Source organism: Clupea harengus, chromosome 24, assembly GCF_900700415.2.
Source record: "Clupea harengus chromosome 24, Ch_v2.0.2, whole genome shotgun sequence".
Taxonomy (NCBI): Eukaryota; Metazoa; Chordata; class Actinopteri; order Clupeiformes; family Clupeidae; genus Clupea; species Clupea harengus.
Window position 1 is genome coordinate 8,221,346 of NC_045175.1, and position 17,500 is coordinate 8,238,845.

The window sequence follows — 17,500 nt, forward strand, 5'->3', positions numbered from 1 at the left end:
TTCCTTCTCTGTCAAGTCACAGCTTTCTTCTCTTTCAAGCTTCCTTTTCTGTCATTCCACAGCTTTCTTCTCTTTCCAGCTTCCTGCTCTGTCATTCCACAGCTTCCTGCTCTCTATTATTTCTCATTGTCTCTGCCTTTCACCCTTTCATTCATTGCTTTGTGGGCCAAGTGTTTATTCAATTTCTTGTATACTTTTGTATACTGTAAGAGTTACAAAAAAATATACTGTAGGCTTACTAAAATGTATTACAGGATACCCAAGTGGAACAGCCTATGCACAGTTTATGCTGATAAGAAATGGCTTAAAGCTAAATCAATCAATCAATCAATCAATCAACCAACCAATCAATCAATCACTTTTTAGGTTTCACCTAAAGTTGTTCTTTTTTCTCTCCGCCCACTTTCCCTAGTGATTGACAGCTGCACGGTTGCTGTGGCATCCAACAGCACCCCGGGAGGTGTGCGTTTCATCTCCTCGAACGTGTGCGGCCCTCACGGCCGCTGCCGGAGCCACGCTGGGGGACACTTCAGCTGCGCCTGCCAGGAGGGCTTCACCGGCACCTACTGCCACGAGAGTAAGGCCACATCCCAAGACAACATCACTAGTCTCCTAGATAGTGTCCTTACTGGCACCTACTGCCACGAGAGTAAGGCCACATCCCAAGACAACATCACTAGTCTCCTAGATAGTGTCCTTACTGGTACCTACTGCCACGAGAGTAAGGCCACGTCCCAAACCAACATCACTAGTCTCCTAGATAGTGTCCTTACTGGTACCTACTGCCATGAGAATATGGCCAAACCATTGTCAACAGACAGAGAATCGAAGAAAGCTGGAAAAGACCGAAAGACAGACAGAGAGAATAGGCAAACTAGCGAGGAGAAAGAAAGGGGGAGGAGGAAAAAGAGTGAAGAAGGGAAACAGAGAAGGAAAGGGGGAGGGAGAAAAGGTTACGAGGAGAAATAGAATACACAAGGGCAGCGAGGGAAAAGATAAACTAACTATGAAAAAGAGCACTGACAGAGAGAAAAGAGACTGAGAGAGTGACAGAGGGAGAAGTCGAGAGAGGGAGAGACAGAGAGAGGGGTGAGGTGTGGGGGGTTGTTAAGGGGATTTTCTTTTTTTGGGGGGAGGGGGTCTGAGGGGTTGGGTGGAACCCCAGTCTACTGCAGTCAGCCAGGAGTCTCCAGAGGGGATGGGCAGAGCTTGGCTGTGTGTGTGTGTGTGTGTGTGTGTGTGTGTGTGTGTGTGTGTGTGTGTGTGCGTGCGTGCGTGCGTGCGTGCGTGCGTGCGTGCGTGTGCATGCGTGTGTGTGCTGTAGATCATTTTAAAAGAGTCCGACTCCACAGGCCCTCACAGAGAGAGAGAGAGAGGGAGAGAGAGAGAGAGAGAATCTGAGGTTGGTTTAGGAGAGTGGAGAGAAAGAACTCTGCCAAGACTGACAGAGAAAGAAACCAATAGAAAGGGACAATGAAGGAAGGAGAGGTGGAGAGATAGATAGAGAAGGAGAAGGAAAGAGAGAGTGATAGAGAGAGAGAGAGAGAGATAGATAGAGAAGGGGAAGGAAAGAGAGAGTGATAGAGAGAGAGAGAGAGATAGATAGAGAAGGAGAAGGGAAGAGAGAGTGATAGAGAGAGAGACAGAGATGGTGAAGGAGAAGGAAAGAGAGAGTGATAGACAGAGAGAGAGACAGCAGGAGGGGTGGTGGTTGGCAGCAGATGACCTCTCCGCCCGTCAACAAGGTTATCTGGTGTACTGCCAGTAAACTTGAGGCCTGCTGTCTGTCAGACCAGAGGGTAAATTAATCACTTGGCCCAGCGCTGTCATGCTTAACGATGGCCCTACCGCCAGGAAGTCTACCTGTTCCCACCCTATAGCCATACGGCCCACCTACTCTACTCTTCTGTTATGACATAGATGGCAGGTTAAAGATACCCCTGAACTATGACCACGTCTGAGTGAGTGAGTGTGTGTGTGTGTGTGTGTGTGTGTGTGTGTGTGTGTGTGTGTGGACTTTGAATGTATGAACCGTAGGTATGAGTGAGTGTTAGAGAATGTGTGTGTGTTTGTGTCCATCTTTCTTTCCCTTTTATGACCTGACACATCAGTCAGAGCGGGGAGGAATGTTTGGGCAGCGTTGAGAAATCCTCTGGAAGGTTGGCTTGGCAGCAGGAGTATTTAACATGCTGCTGCCTCTGCTGTCTTATCTGATGTGCTCTAAACATCTGCTGTTTTTCTTTTGCTTCCTTTCTTCCTTTCTTTCTGTCTTTCCTTTCTCTGCCTTTCTTTCTGTATCCATCTCTGTTTTCTCTCTCTTTATTTGTCCTTCTTTCTTTCTTTCTTTCTTTCTTTCTTTCTTTCTTTCTTTCCACCCCTTCCATCTCTCTCTCTTCTTTCTCCTTCTCCCTTTCTTTCTTTCTTTCTTTCTTTCTTTCTCTCTCAGATATCAATGACTGTGAGAGTAACCCGTGCCGTAATGGGGGGACCTGCATAGACAAAGTCAGTGTGTACCAGTGCATATGTGCCGACGGCTGGGAGGGCGCCAACTGTGAGACCAGTGAGTTCACCTTCAGTCACACACACACACACACACACACACACACACACACACACACACACTCACACTCACACACTCACACTCACACTCTCACACACACACACACACACACACACACACACACACACACACACACACACACACACACACACAAACACTCACACACACACACACACACACACACACACACACACACACACACACACACACTCACACTCACACACTCACACTCACACACACACTCACACTCACACACTCACACTCACACTCTCACACACACACACACACACACACACACACACACACACACACACACACACACACACACACACAAACACTCACACACACACACACACACACACACACACACACACACACACACACACACACACACACACACATGCTTACTTACTCATACTCTCACAGTACAGAGGAAACGTCACTCTCAAGGCACACCTAAATTCACAAAGTGGTTTTCCAATGTCCATTTGCACATATATGTCTCATGTTAGGTCTTTATGATGAGACTATAAACAAAAAGATTAAAAAAATAAAACAAAAAGATCTTTTCCTATTAATGTTGTATGTCGTCTCTCTCATAAATCAAACTGTTCTGGCCTCTCCCTCAGACATCGATGACTGCAGCACCAATCCCTGTCGAGAGCGGGGCACCTGTCGGGACCTTGTGAACGACTTCTACTGCGAGTGCCACAGCGGCTGGAAGGGAAAGACCTGTCACTCACGTAAGCTCCACCCTCTCACTCCGCACACACCAATCAGAGAGTCCAGAGCTCAGGCTGCGGACAAATAGTAATTTTTTGCTCAGGAAGTGCTAAGTGCTAAGTGAGTGAATCTGGTAGCCATAAGAGTCGACTTTGCTAAATACTGAGGAAAGGTGCTTCAGTGCTTCCTTTCTTATCTCCTCTAGATAACTGCAATTACAGCAGTTACACTTCTGCACTCTTTCTTTCTTTTTATTTCATTTTGTTATATTTCTAATGTAAAGTAGTATTTATTTATTGTTACACCAGGTTCTATTGCTCGTAGCTTGAATATTCTCTCCCTTGTACGTCGCTTTGGACAAAAGCGTCCGCTAAATGACTAAATGTAAATGTAAATGTCTCTAGCACTGCGGTTGTCTTTTGGGCAAGGAAACGTGGTTAATGACGTTTTCCATCGAGGTGAAGGATAAGTGGTTGTTAGGACGTAATTCTTTTTGACCATTCGACCGCAGCCTCAGACTTTACAGGTCTACACCACGAGCCCAGAAAATTTCACTTGTCAGTTTCAGCTCCATCCTCTAGGACTTTCTGCAAAGCACGCAAATTTCATAGAAGATCGACACTTTTTGTACATTTTGACCCACTCCATTGCAATTTGTCTTTCCTCACCGGTTGGTCTCGAAAATATGCTGAGATTTGTGACGGATTTTTGTGTTTACCTCACCAGGTGAGAGCCAGTGCGATGAAGCCACGTGCAACAACGGCGGGACGTGCTACGACGAAGGAGACACCTTCAAGTGCATGTGTGCGCCCGGCTGGGAGGGAGCCACCTGTAACATCGGTAAGGACCCCAATGGTGTTCAGTAGTGACCAGTAATCAGATACTCCATATCTATACCCCAATGGTGTTCAGTAATGACCAGTAATCAGATACTCCATATCTATACTCCTTTAGTGACCAGTAATCAGACACTCCATAATGATGATAAAGGATGTTATATAGTCATGGGGGTACGACTAAGGATTCAGTCAGTACACATCTAGAATCATGGAAGGATAACAACAGTCTTCTCAGCTGAATCATCCAGTAAGGTTAACGGTCCTCTCTGTATGATAGAAGAGCCCTGAACAGAGCATTAAGAGTGTGAGAGATAGAGAGGGGGGAGAGAATGAGAGAAAGCGAGAGAGGGGGAGAGAAATAGAGAGAGGGAGAGAAAGAGAGAGAGTGAGAGAGAAACGCACACAAACAAGGAGGGACTCAGCAAGGTTAACGGTCCTCTCTGTATGAGAGAAGAGCCCTGAACAGAGCATTAAGAGTGTGAGAGATAGAGAGGGGGGAGAGAAAGAGAGAAAGAGAGAGAGCGAGAGAGAAACACACACAAACAAGGACGGACTCAGCAGTGGTTCGTTTTGAAGTCACCAACCCCCTCCACCCTGAGGGGCAAGTTCCCGCCGAGCTCTGAAGGAGTTTGTTTGTTTGTTTTTTCCCCTCTCCTCCTCCTTGGTCCGGCCTCAGCCAAGAACAGCAGCTGCCTGCCCAGTCCGTGTGAGAACGGAGCCACCTGCGTAGTCAGCGGCGACTCATTCACCTGCGTCTGCAAGGAAGGCTGGGAAGGACTCACCTGCACCCAGAGTACGACCTCATTTCCTCAACCACTTCCTGTCCACGGCTGGACACAGCCATTATATCTGTTATGATAATGCTTAGTAATGCTTTAGAAATGCTTGAGTAAGACTAAACAGCTAAACAAAATACAGACTCTGACGTAGTTTGAGTTGTAAAATGTATTTTACAGCATTGCAGGGTCTCATGACATCTCTTCATTTAATGATTGTGTTTTAACATTAACGGGATTGTTAAATGTTTATTTATAGTATCTGTTTCATTGCTGTTTGTTTATTGTGCTTCTCGTATTTTTTCCCCATAGACTCCAATGACTGCAACCCACACCCCTGGTAAGTCCATCCTCAAAGCAAATTAGATTCTGTAAACACACACACACACACACACACACACACACACATGCGTCCTCTCTTTCTCACACACAAACATATACACACACACCACCCTCAGGAATTTGTGTGTGTGTGTGTGTGTGTATGGAGAGAGACAGAGAGAGCATGTGTGTATGTGTGTGTGTGTGTGTGTGTGTGTGTGTGTTTGTGTGTGTGTGTATGAAGAGAGCGACAGCACTTGCTGCCAAGTCCCACACGTGGGCCCCAGTATCGCCTGCTTGAACCATCACACACTGAACAGGGGCATAAGGGCCTCCTACCCAAATGCCATGTTACACAAATTGGCTCATGTCGTCGATCACATGAGTTTCCTGAGACGCTGGCTGACGTATGACCTCTGTGTGTGTTTCTTTCGTAGCTACAACAGCGGGACATGCGTCGACGGAGATAACTGGTACCGCTGTGAGTGTGCTCCGGGTTTCGCTGGACCAGACTGCAGAATAAGTGAGTGTCTTACCCAATCAACTCAAGCCTTACCCAAGCCTTACCCAATCAACTCAAGCCTTACTCAAGCTTTACCCAATCAACACCAGTAACAGTGCCTTACTCAAGCTTTACCCAATCAACTCCATTAACAGTGTCTTACCCAAGCCTTACCCAATCAACTCCAGTAACAGTGTCTACCATAGTCCACAACGGCAGCATTGTAATACTAGGCAGTCATACATGTGTCCATCATTAATGCTCGTTAATAAGATGTATTGATTGGTAAAAGCCAACAGATCTTACACTAGCACTTAAGGACTGATATGGGCCTAATAATCTGGAATGTTGATATAATATATACAATGCTATACAACAGTCAGGTCCGGTCCAACTATTTATTAATTTCCTGTTGTATCTTTTACCAACCGCACACTCTCTCATCATCAATTCTCTTATCTCATATTGATTAAATTATTTAGTTTGTTTATTATTATTTAAATTATTATAATTTATAATAATGATGTGTTATTATGTACACATTTATTATTATTTATATAATGTATAAATAATGTATAGATTCATAAATTATTATAATAAATAATAATAATACAAATTGAATTGATCTGGAACTGGGCCAGATCTATTCCAAGCTGAGCCTCCATCTGGGAAAGGTATTTACCTTCAGGTCCTTTTTTGACTTGACCATGAGGTAATCCTAACGTTATCCAGAAAACGTTATCCAGAAAATCTCTGGTTTAGCGCTCTAATGTTGGTGCTGCCGCAGGAGTAATAAATCATTATTTTGCCGCGCTCAGAATTGACGTTGCAAAAGCAAAATTTTAGGCTACGTCATTTGTGGGTCCGTAGTTCCTGCTCCGCACAGGAAACAGAAAAGCTGAAAGGGTCGTTGAGGGGGCTGTTCCTGTAAGCGGTTGCACCACCTGGGAAGTGCCCCGAGTTCCTGCAGTGGAAAATCACCTTAAGCTTCAAGTCACTAATGGCCCCTAAACGAAGTTAGCATGCAGCTATTTTGGGGCTGTCGCCATTTTTAAGCCCCCATTGGATTAGTCAATGCACAACAAACTAGCTCTTTGTCAGCTCTGTCAGGATGCTGCATTTGTCTTAATTGGGGCGATTTTTTCAGCTGCCAGTCAACCTGTCAACTGTCTAAGGGCTGAGCTCATTTAAGGCCGGAGAGTTTCCTCAGGCTCTGGACATTGGACTTTTACTTTGACATGTTTTCCTCATTGTACTGGTAGTAACAATTTTTCCATCTTCCTCACCAGACATTAATGAGTGCCAGTCTTCACCCTGTGCGTTTGGGGCCACCTGTGTGGACGAGATTAACGGCTACCGCTGCCTGTGCCCTGCTGGTAGGACGGGACCCAAGTGCCAAGAAGGTAACGGAGCATGACAATACAATGCAAACTTCCAAAAAGGGCTTTGGAGACATGTTTGTTTGTGCGGGTGCTTGTAATCAAGCATATGAAGGGTTCTGACAGGAACTACAGAAAAAAAGCCGACTTACAATTGAAAATTGAAAAGTTGAACACTAATACTGTAACAAGTGATAATTATACAATTATGACAATTCTCAATACAACAACAACAAAGACAACAAACATAACAAGAATTGTTCACACTGAGGATAAGCAAGAGCATGAAGAGGGTCACAGAACGGCCGATAAAATTGCCACAACAATGATGACAACAAAAACAACAAACACTGATGATCAGTCATTTTTGGTTGGTGTTGTGCACTGATCTGCTGTTTTTGTTTTAGTGACGGGTCGGCCATGTATCACCAGCACACGGGTCGCTGCTGACGCCACAAAGTGGATGGAGGATTGCAACACCTGCCAATGTCACAATGGCAAAATCTCCTGCACCAAGGTATCTTTATGACAAGAAACACAAATAAGAAACCCTATAGTACTACTAATATTGCTATCTCTGCTGTTTAACACTTCTTAGCTCACCGTAATTGGCTGCAGTTTTAAAACTATGGCGTCTCTGCTAACCTTTGACCTTTGCTGTTCCCCCTCCTCATCTTCCTCTTCCTCATCCTCCTCCTCCTCGTGTCTCCACCAGATGTACTGCGGGCCCAGAGCCTGCCGCGTCCACGCCAAGGGTCGGTCCGAGTGCCCGGTGGGACAGACCTGCGTGCCCGTAAGAGACGAGCGCTGCTTCGTCAAGCCGTGCGCCAGTCAGGGCGAGTGCTGGTCGTCGCACCGGGGCCCGCTGCGCGCCAAGTGTCATCCCGAGGGCAACTGTGCCAACGTCACCTTCACCTTCAACAAGGACACCATGCCCAAGGTGAGCTACGAGATGCGAGTCACACAGACTCCGCTGCCTCCCCACAGTCCAACACTGCTTGTGAAAAGTAGTGCTGTGCACTGTGTCACAATTCTGTGCAAACATCTTGAAAGGCTTGGAAAATCAAAAAATGACACGTACTTAAGTTATCGTAACTCAAATCCTGTTTTTCACTATTCATAAGAAGCACAGTCGTTGTGTACCCAGGATTTGCTAATTTGTTGCCGTAGACAAAACATTGAAAGGTTGTGAAAACCCAAAGAGAACCGTTGCTTTTAGTGAAAGAAAAAAACAACTCCTTGCAAGACCAGAACCTTTTTTCCTTCGCATGTGATATTCGTTCCGGCTGTATTTATAGCTTCTATTTTTTTTTTTTGCCATTCGAGTAAAAAATTGCAACTTGGACGTGCGTTTGCTGTTGTGCAGCGGGTGCCTTTGAGCCCAGAGAGGGGACTCGCAAATCACAGGTCTCCTATTCATTTTATTGCCCTCGACTGAGGAAATTCCTCTCCACCGTCCATTACAGGCGGGTCAGCAAATCAACAGACAACACAGGGCCTACTGAGCTCACAAACACACACACACTCACACACACACACACACAGTCACACACCCACACACACACACAGACACACAAACACAGCTCTGCAGCAGGGACTGTCTGGGGTTGGAGAGTGAAGCGCTTAAGCTACGTGTCTTGGCACTAAAGCGATGCTGTCACGACTGTTAGTGAAGATGCCACTGGGTTTTGCCTTTTTTTTTTTTTTTACATTTTTTGAAGAATTATATAATTTCTAATGACTGTGCACTGTTTTTCCTGATGTTTCTGTGGTTGAGGTTCATCTCTGCATATTTGTGTGTGTGTGTGTGTGTCTCTTAGGGCGTGACAGTCGAGCACATATGCAATGAACTGAGGAGCTTGTACGTGGTGAGGAATCTTTCCTCGGAGTACCCCATTGCCATGAGTTGTGAGCCATCTCCCACTGCCAACAATGAGATCCACGTGGCCATCGTACGTACCCACTTTTAGCGTTTATAGAGCAGGCACTAAATTGTACAGATATACATAAAACAGACAAAGTCTTTTCAAGTATTTGTAGAACTTTTAAAGTTCCCAAGGGTAAGTTCACCTATAGTTCTCGAGAGGGACTATGCTGCAACACAACACGGACTCTTCCATCTGTTTTAGTCTTAACATTTACATTACATTTAGTCATTTAGCAGACGCTTTTGTCCAAAGGGACTTAAGTTGTCTGGCAGCTGTGATGTAACATCAGGGGGGATATTCCACACAGCAGAATTATCTGCACTTTTTAACTGCACCTATTACAGATTGTGTATGTGGAGGTGTTCCGTTATATACAGTTATACAGACAGTTACAGTTATACAGACAGTTAACTGCACCTATTACAGATTGTGTATGTGGGGGTGTTCCGTTATATACAGTTATACAGTTATATACAGTTATACAGACAGTTATCTGTTTCTGAAACTCAGGAATGTTGCTTTGCGGTACAATACGAGTGAACTAAAGGAACTAAGTGCATACTATTTCTCTGTGGCATAAGTTGACGTGTGCTCAAAACGAAACTATAAAAAACATTGGTGTGTTTTCAGTCGACTGAAGACCCGAGGAGCAGCCACGGCCCAATCAAGGAGATCACTGACAAGATCATTGACCTGGTGAGCAAGCGCAACGGCAACAGTACCATCATCACCGCCATCGCCGAGGTCCGTGTGCAGCGAAGGCAGGCCCACAATCCCACTGGTAAGACGACATGCTTTTGTTTTTCTATGGTGATGACTTGTGTGCTCAGAGAAGAACTAGCCTGAAATGTGATTTCATTCAAGTAAATTCAAGACTTAATGTAGTCTCAGGGTTAACTATAGTGGGGGTGGGGGATTCTACCTCTTAAGTGTTTGTTTCGATTCTTATCGAGTTCTTAGAAGGTTCTTAAGAGGTTATTTACACTAGAGGTTCTTTATTTCTATAGTGATGCAACAGGCAGAACTATTTCAAGACAGACATCTAGCCTTAAATGCATTTTAACTGTTACATTAAAGATGTCACATAGTTTTCGTGGTATTTTTTACTCAGTCGATTCTTTGCCTCTCACCCAGTAGACTACCTGGTTCCCCTACTGGTTTCCGTGGTGATCGTGATCTGGGTCCTGGTCTTGGCGTCGGCGTTCCTCTGGTGCGTCCGGCGCCGCCGTAAGCAGAGCAGCCACACTGGCGGCTCTCCTGTCAATCCCGTCTCCTCCTCGTCTGGCTCCGGCTCCTCCGCCTCGTCTTCGCTGGCCATGTCCGAGGAGAACAACGCCGTCAACAACGCCCGCGAGCAGCTGCACCAGATCCGCAACCCCATTGAGAAGAATGCCAACGCCAACGCCCTAGCCATCGCCGTCGCTGCTGCAACCGCCTCGGCCGCCGCTCTGCCTCCCGGCAAGGACCCGCATGTCGGCAACAGCGACAAGAACGCCGCCAAGAACACCAAAAAAATCAGGACAGCACACAACAAGCCCGAGCCGGTGGGTGAGCTGTCAGATGACGAGGAGTCGACGACGACCAGCGACAAGCGTCTGCAGAAGGCGCGGTTCCCACTGCAGCCGGCGTACACGCTAGTGGACCGCGACGAGAAGAGCGCTAACGGCACAGCCGCTAACACGTCCACCGCGGCCAAGCATGCCCACTGGACTAGCAAGCGAGACAACAGAGACCTGGAATCCCAGCAAAGCTTAAACCGCATGGAGTACATCGTATAGCCAACCCCCCACCCCACCCCACCCCACCCACCCCATCTTCTCCCCCTCGTTGAAACACAACAACAGGAGGAGAAAATGGCAAAACCACAACATTTGGTTGTTAGCGGGAACTAAGAGTGAGCACCCTCAAATCAGTTCAGGCTCAGGAAGGGCTTGGAGGGTCTTTCAAAGGGTTTCTTAAAAACCATTATGTTGCATTCCTGAGAGTAAAGATGATAATTTTTTTCACAAGCTGAAAATGACGAGTTAAATAAACAAACAAACAAAATCAATCGACTAAACAAAACGAACAAAGTAAAGAAGAAAAAAAAATTGTCTTTGTTTGAATTTATATCCAGACAAGCCGGCTCACCCTGGCAAATGAAAAACAAAAAAATAAGGGGTTGCTGCGATCTGCCAGGTCTTCTTCAGATGTACTTTAAAGCGTCTCTGCTGCGATACTTGTTTGATCAGAGCTGGACTCCAGTCCAGGGGGTTCGAGATGCAACCAATGGCGAGGCCTTAAATCAAAGATCAGAGGTCATATCGACCAGGCTAATAGTGTCAGACAAGCAGTTTAAAAAAGTGCCTTCGCTGCACCTATTCCACAGCAACCATCGGAAAGATTTTATTATTTATTGTTATTCTTTTTATTTTATTATTTCCTTGGTTTCTGCTTTCGGTTTTTTTTTCGTTTTATTTTATTTTTGTTGTTTCTTTAGGCGGGCAGGCCGGTCGATCAGATGGAGTCAGGGTCAGCTGTTGCTGGCAATATGAAGAATTTACATGTCAAATTTAGAATGTTTGTGTAGATATGTACATATTTTTTAAAAATTAATCATTGTGTATATTTGATTTATTAACTTAATAATCAAGAGCCTTAAAAATATCATTCCCTTCTGTTTTTTTTTCTGTATTTATATGCCTTTGTTTAGATTTGAAGGTTTGACAGCTTTGTAAGCTCGCAACTTCTTATTTTTGACAGATGATATTGTTTCAACATTTCGTAAATGCCAAAAGTGTTCTTGAGATAATAGTTTATTTTTAACGATAGAATGGGCATTTGTTTGCCTGGAATTAAAAGAAAGCAACAAACACACACAATCTCTCTCTCTCACACACACACACACACACACACACACACACACACACACACACACACACACACACAAATACACACACACACAGACACACACAGACACACACACACACACACACACAAATACACACATAGACAGGCATACACCACATGTTTTGTACAATGACTGTTTGAAACAATTTCTATGGATTGTATTTTTTGCCAGGACTGTTTTGTAATTATGTATATGTTGATGAAGATTTGGGAGGGCAAAGGTGATAATTTGGAAGGGGGAGGGGGCATTGGGGTCGATCCCAGTGCAGAACAAAATGTGGCTGCTTTTGGTATAGGGAGACCTGGAGAGCGATTTTCTCAACTAGACAGGAGAAGAGGACACACTTTAAGGGAACACAAATGTACCAGGAGTACCAGCGATTTCTGTATGTGTGTAAAATAAATCATTGACATCCTTCTACAAAACAGACATGAATATATATACAACAACAACACACGAAGAGTTAATAGCCAATGCACAATGACAAATAAACAAAACAAACATGAGAAAATAAACTGCAAATAATCATGTGAGGATTTCCCCTCCTGTAGAAGTAATTTGCGTTGAGCAAGAATCCCTTAAATACTTGAACTGAGACTTAAGAAATTAGATAGCAACAAAAAAGGTTCCCATAGGAACTGTTTTTCCCAGCAGGAACTAAATTGTTGATGCGCCACACTGTTCTGCCAACAGCGAGTGGTTTTGCCCCCTCTGGGGGGTTCTTAAGCTGCGGTGCCGAGGTCCCAGCCAGCTGACCCCATGCCCGAGCATGCAGTTGGCGCATAACCTTAAACGAACGTTCTAGATGAACCCGCCCAGACCATTGGCTTGGCTTGGCTTGGCTTGGCTTGGCTTGGTGAAAAATGTGAAGTAAGTTTAAAAAGGTGTTTGTCAATACAAGTTTGGCAAACGTTCGATATTGTGATATTGCGTTATTAGAGCTGTTGGGGAGAATAAAAAAACTAAATGAAAAAAACATAAAATATCTCCCGGGCATGATTCTGGAATTTGTCGCCCATTACTATGTAAACCCACAATGGTTTCAACCTTATGGACTGTTAAAACCAATATCACTTTACATTTCATTTTTAAACTTGAGAATGTCTTATGTTGTTCCTTGGAGAAGCATTCCTGGCAATAAGTCTTGTATTGTTTTATTGATTTTCTTTTTTGTTTTCGTTGTCATGGAAAGTAATATTTATTAAATATTTTGTATAAAACAAGAAGTTCTGCTTATGACTCTCATTGATTCTGTCTTGGTCTGGACGGTTAGTACAGGTATGTATGCTTTGTGTGTGTGTGTATGTGTGCATGCATAAATATGCTCCATGTATGTTTCTGTATGTGTGCGCGTGTGCGTGTGTCTGTGCATGCATATATGTTCCTGTGTGAGTGTGTGTGTTCGTGTGTGTGTGTGTGTGTGTGTTCGTGTGTTTGTGTGTGTGTGTGTGTGACCTGCCATGCCTGCAGTATAGAGGAGCTCTCCCCGGGACCCACATTCTCTCTGTAACAGTGGTGACTTTGTCTCCGTCTAGACGTCCTCAGGCCACGCCAGCGTCCCAAGTGACATGTGAGAGCGTTTAGAGACGGACCGAGGCATTACTCTCTCTCTCTCTCTCTCTCTCTATCCCTTCCTCTCTGTCTCTCACTCTCTCTCTCTCTCTTTACTCTCTCTCTCTCACTCTCTGTCTCTCACTCTCGACTCCCTCTATCTCTCTCTTTCTCTCACTGTCTCTCTCGCCTCCCTCTCACTCTATCTCTCCCTACATCTCTCCTTCCCCCTTTGTCTCTCCTTTTCTCATATTATCCCCCTTTCTTTCTCTCCTTTTCTCCTTATATTCTCCCTCTTTCTCTCCCACTTTCTATTTCTCCCCCTCTCTCTCCCTTGCATCTCTGTCTTATCTTGGTCTTTCTTTCTCCCTCTCTCTCTCCCTCTCTCTCTCTCTGTCTCTCTCTCTCTCCTCCTCCTTCTCTCTCCTTCATGGCCTGCGTGGGAACAGTCGAGCCAGTCTCGCAAATAAGCAGCATGAGATGTGCTCACAAATGCAGCCGGCGCAAATAAACAAGCCTCAAAAGCACACGTGCCAGAACTTGATCTCTCTCTCTCTCTCCTTCTCTTCTCCTTGTCTTTTTTTTCTCTCCCTCTCTCCTCTCTTTGTCTATCCAACAGATGGAGACTTAGCTGTCTCTTTCTTTCTCTCTCTTCCTCTGCATTGGATGAGGAAATCCATATCTGTCTTTATCTCTCTCATTCCAACAGATGAGAACTTTGCTCCCTCTCTCTTTCTCTCTCTCTCTCTCTCTCTCCTTGTCTCTACAACAAATTAAGGATTTTCTCTCCCTCTCCTCTCTCTCACACTCTGTCTCTACAACAAATTAAACATTTTCTCTCTCTCTCTTTTTTTTCCTTTTCCAAGAAACGTTGACGTGACCTTGCAATAAGTGTTTGTTTATTTATTTGGTTTGTTAAAACGTCCATCATGGTTCGGCCAGCAATGTGGTTTTCCTACAGAAGGCTGCCCCTTCTCTCATTATCATCCCCGCATTCGTCTCAGAGACACATTAGGATAATTACATTGAGGGATATAGGAGTTACATTGAGGCATAGGGGGTTACAGTGAGGGATAGGTTTTATTTTTTGTTTTGTTAAATGCGTTGGACGAGCAGGAACCGTTCGTTTTTTGTATGTTTCTGTGTGTGTGTGAGTGTGCAAGTTTTTTGTATGTTTTATGTGTGTTATTTTGGTGTGTTTCTATGTGTGTGTGTGTGTGTGTGTTTTTGTGGTCGATCGCGACGATCAGTGGGGAAGGATGTGGCTCCACAGCGAGAGATCCCTTGTCCCTCCTGGCGTTGTGGCCTGGATCTCGATCTCGATCTCGTTGAGAACCCTGACCTGAATATTTGTTTTTCGCGAAACAAGGACTCAGAGACGATACTCTCATTTGTTCCTCTTCCCCCCAGCCAGACTCACCCGTAAAAAAACAAACTTGTGTGTGTGTGTGTGTGTGTGTGTGTTTGCGTATATCTCTCTCTCTGTGTGTGTGTGTATGTGTGTGTGTGTGTGTGTGTTTGTTTGTGTGTGTGTGCGTATATCTGTGTGTGTGTGTGTGTGTGTGTGTGTGTGTGTGTTCCTCCAGGATCTTCTACATGATCACCTCCACCTTCAGCAGCACCTTCTCATTTATAGGAATGTCTCTTCAACATTAAACATATTACACATACAAACATGAATAAAGCATTAAGTAATTATTCATTATTAACATTAATTAAACATTGATTATGCTCATAGTCATTGACAAAAGTAAATATAATGATTTATACATAGTAATGACTGCACTCATAAAGCGTTATGTTATAGTATAAACCCTTACAGCTTGAAGTATGAGTATGCATAATAAAGCTTATTTTACCTCTTGATAATGGCACTACAGACATGGTACCACTTTACTTAAATCCAGTATCCATAAAGCATTAAGCTAAGTGATATGATGCTGTAGTATAAGCCTATGCACAATTCCTAAGGCTAATAAAACTGGTAACAAGATTCTGTTCAATTCAAGACGTCCCACCGCTCCTCATTCATGCCGACCGCTACAATCGGACCTATAACCGAACGCATGCCGACCGCTACAATCGGACCTATAACCGAACGCATGCCGACCGCTACAATCGGACCTGTAACCGAACGCATGCCGACCGCTACAATCGGACCTGTAACCGAACGCATGCCGACCGCTACAATCGGACCTGTAACCGAACGCATGCCGACCGCTACAATCGGACCTGTAACCGAACGCATGCCGACCGCTACAATCGGACCTGTAACCGAACGCATGCCGACCGCTACAATCGGACCTGTAACCGAACGCATGCCGACCGCTACAATCGGACCTATAACCGAACGCATGCCGACCGCTACAATCGGACCTGTAACCGAACGCATGCCGACCGCTACAATCGGACCTATAACCGAACGCATGCCGACCGCTACAATCGGACCTGTAACCGAACGCATGCCGACCGCTACAATCGGACCTGTAACCGAACGCATGCCGACCGCTACAATCGGACCTATAACCGAACGCATGCCGACCGCTACAATCGGACCTGTAACCGAACGCATGCCGACCGCTACAATGGGACCTATAACCGAACGCATGCCGACCGCTACAATGGGACCTATAACCGAACGCATGCCGACCGCTACAATGGGACCTATAACCGAACGCATGCCGACCGCTACAATCGGAACTGTAACCGAACGCATGCCGACCGCTACAATCGGACCTGTAACCGAACACAGACACCAGTAATCACAGGTAGCCAATGTGACAGTGTGGAACTCTAACGAGCACAGACACCATTAATCACAGGTATTCAATGTGACTGTGTGGATGTCTGATGCTAATAATCACAGGCAGCCAATGTGACAGTGTGGAACTCTGATGCTAACGTGTACCAGTGAAACCTGACACTTCTGAGTGTCGGATGAGGAAGTCACTGGAAAGGCATGGCATGCCTTGGCAAGCCAGATGACCAGTAATCAAGTAAAAGATTAACCAATCAGAGACATGTGTGTGTGAAGGTGTGTTTCGTGAAGTCACAATGTCACCACTTCCAACTATGCTGTTAGCGAGCTAATCAAACTTATGATCTCCGCCACCTAGATTTTATTTTGAGCTCTGTACTGTCATTGCACCAGTAACAGTAAGCAGTCCAGTGGCTGGAGCAGATTTAGTTACTCTCAAGTCTGTGCTTACAAGGGCAATATCATTACTGTGGTGACAGATAATGATCAGTGTATCCTTCCAAGGGAAGGAAGAAAAAAATGTCTGTGTCTGTACACAATCAGTTTGCATATAGTATCAAAAGCTGCATGGACAAAACATGGAGCCAAGCCAGACACAGGGTACACACGTTGGATTGGACGATTAGACACAGGGTACACACGTTGGATTGGACGATTAGAATGATACAGAGGGAATGGAGAGGACTTAGAGGGAGCTATGTGTGATGGTCTGACACCACACACACACACACACACCACACACACACCACACACTCACACACACACATACACACACACGCACACACACCACACACACACACACACACACACACACACACACACACACACACACACACACACACACACACCACAAAGACACACACACACACACACACACACACACAGAAAGAGAGAGTCAGTCATACTGTAAGGTTCTTCTTCCCACACACACCTTTTGTCTTGTACAGAAACAAGTGCACACATGTACAGACGCACAAACACACAGAAAAACACTCACATGCTCACACACACTCACACTGTGAGGTTTTCCTTCCCACACATACCTTTTTCTTGAGCAGGCACACACACACACAAGCTCTCTCTCTTTCTCTCTTACTGTGAGACTTTTCTTCCCACAGACTACTTTTCTCTTGTACAGGCACACACATATACTGTCACCCCCCTACACACACACACACACTCCTGCCCAGACGCAAAGACTAGTTTCTCCAGAGTCTCTCCGGTGCCAGACCCCACCCAGTCCAGAGAGAGCACCCTCTGTGCACACACACAC

The 17,500-nt window shown here is 45.2% G+C and overlaps 1 protein-coding gene across 1 annotated transcript in view; it reads left to right on the forward strand.

The window, feature by feature from the left end:
* Positions 1-11,944, forward strand: part of LOC105901572 (protein jagged-1a-like) — a 34,203-nt gene extending 22,259 nt beyond the window's left edge. Inside the window, exons 12-24 of the mRNA XM_031561874.1 lie at positions 413-577; positions 2,447-2,560; positions 3,190-3,303; positions 4,010-4,123; positions 4,799-4,915; positions 5,211-5,238; positions 5,657-5,742; positions 7,011-7,124; positions 7,508-7,617; positions 7,816-8,040; positions 8,921-9,052; positions 9,659-9,809; positions 10,166-11,944. Of these exons, the coding sequence (XP_031417734.1) occupies positions 413-577; positions 2,447-2,560; positions 3,190-3,303; positions 4,010-4,123; positions 4,799-4,915; positions 5,211-5,238; positions 5,657-5,742; positions 7,011-7,124; positions 7,508-7,617; positions 7,816-8,040; positions 8,921-9,052; positions 9,659-9,809; positions 10,166-10,806 (2,111 nt within the window). The 3' untranslated portion in view covers positions 10,807-11,944. The remainder of the gene's footprint in view (positions 1-412; positions 578-2,446; positions 2,561-3,189; positions 3,304-4,009; positions 4,124-4,798; positions 4,916-5,210; positions 5,239-5,656; positions 5,743-7,010; positions 7,125-7,507; positions 7,618-7,815; positions 8,041-8,920; positions 9,053-9,658; positions 9,810-10,165) is intronic.
* Positions 11,945-17,500: the final 5,556 nt, after the last annotated feature.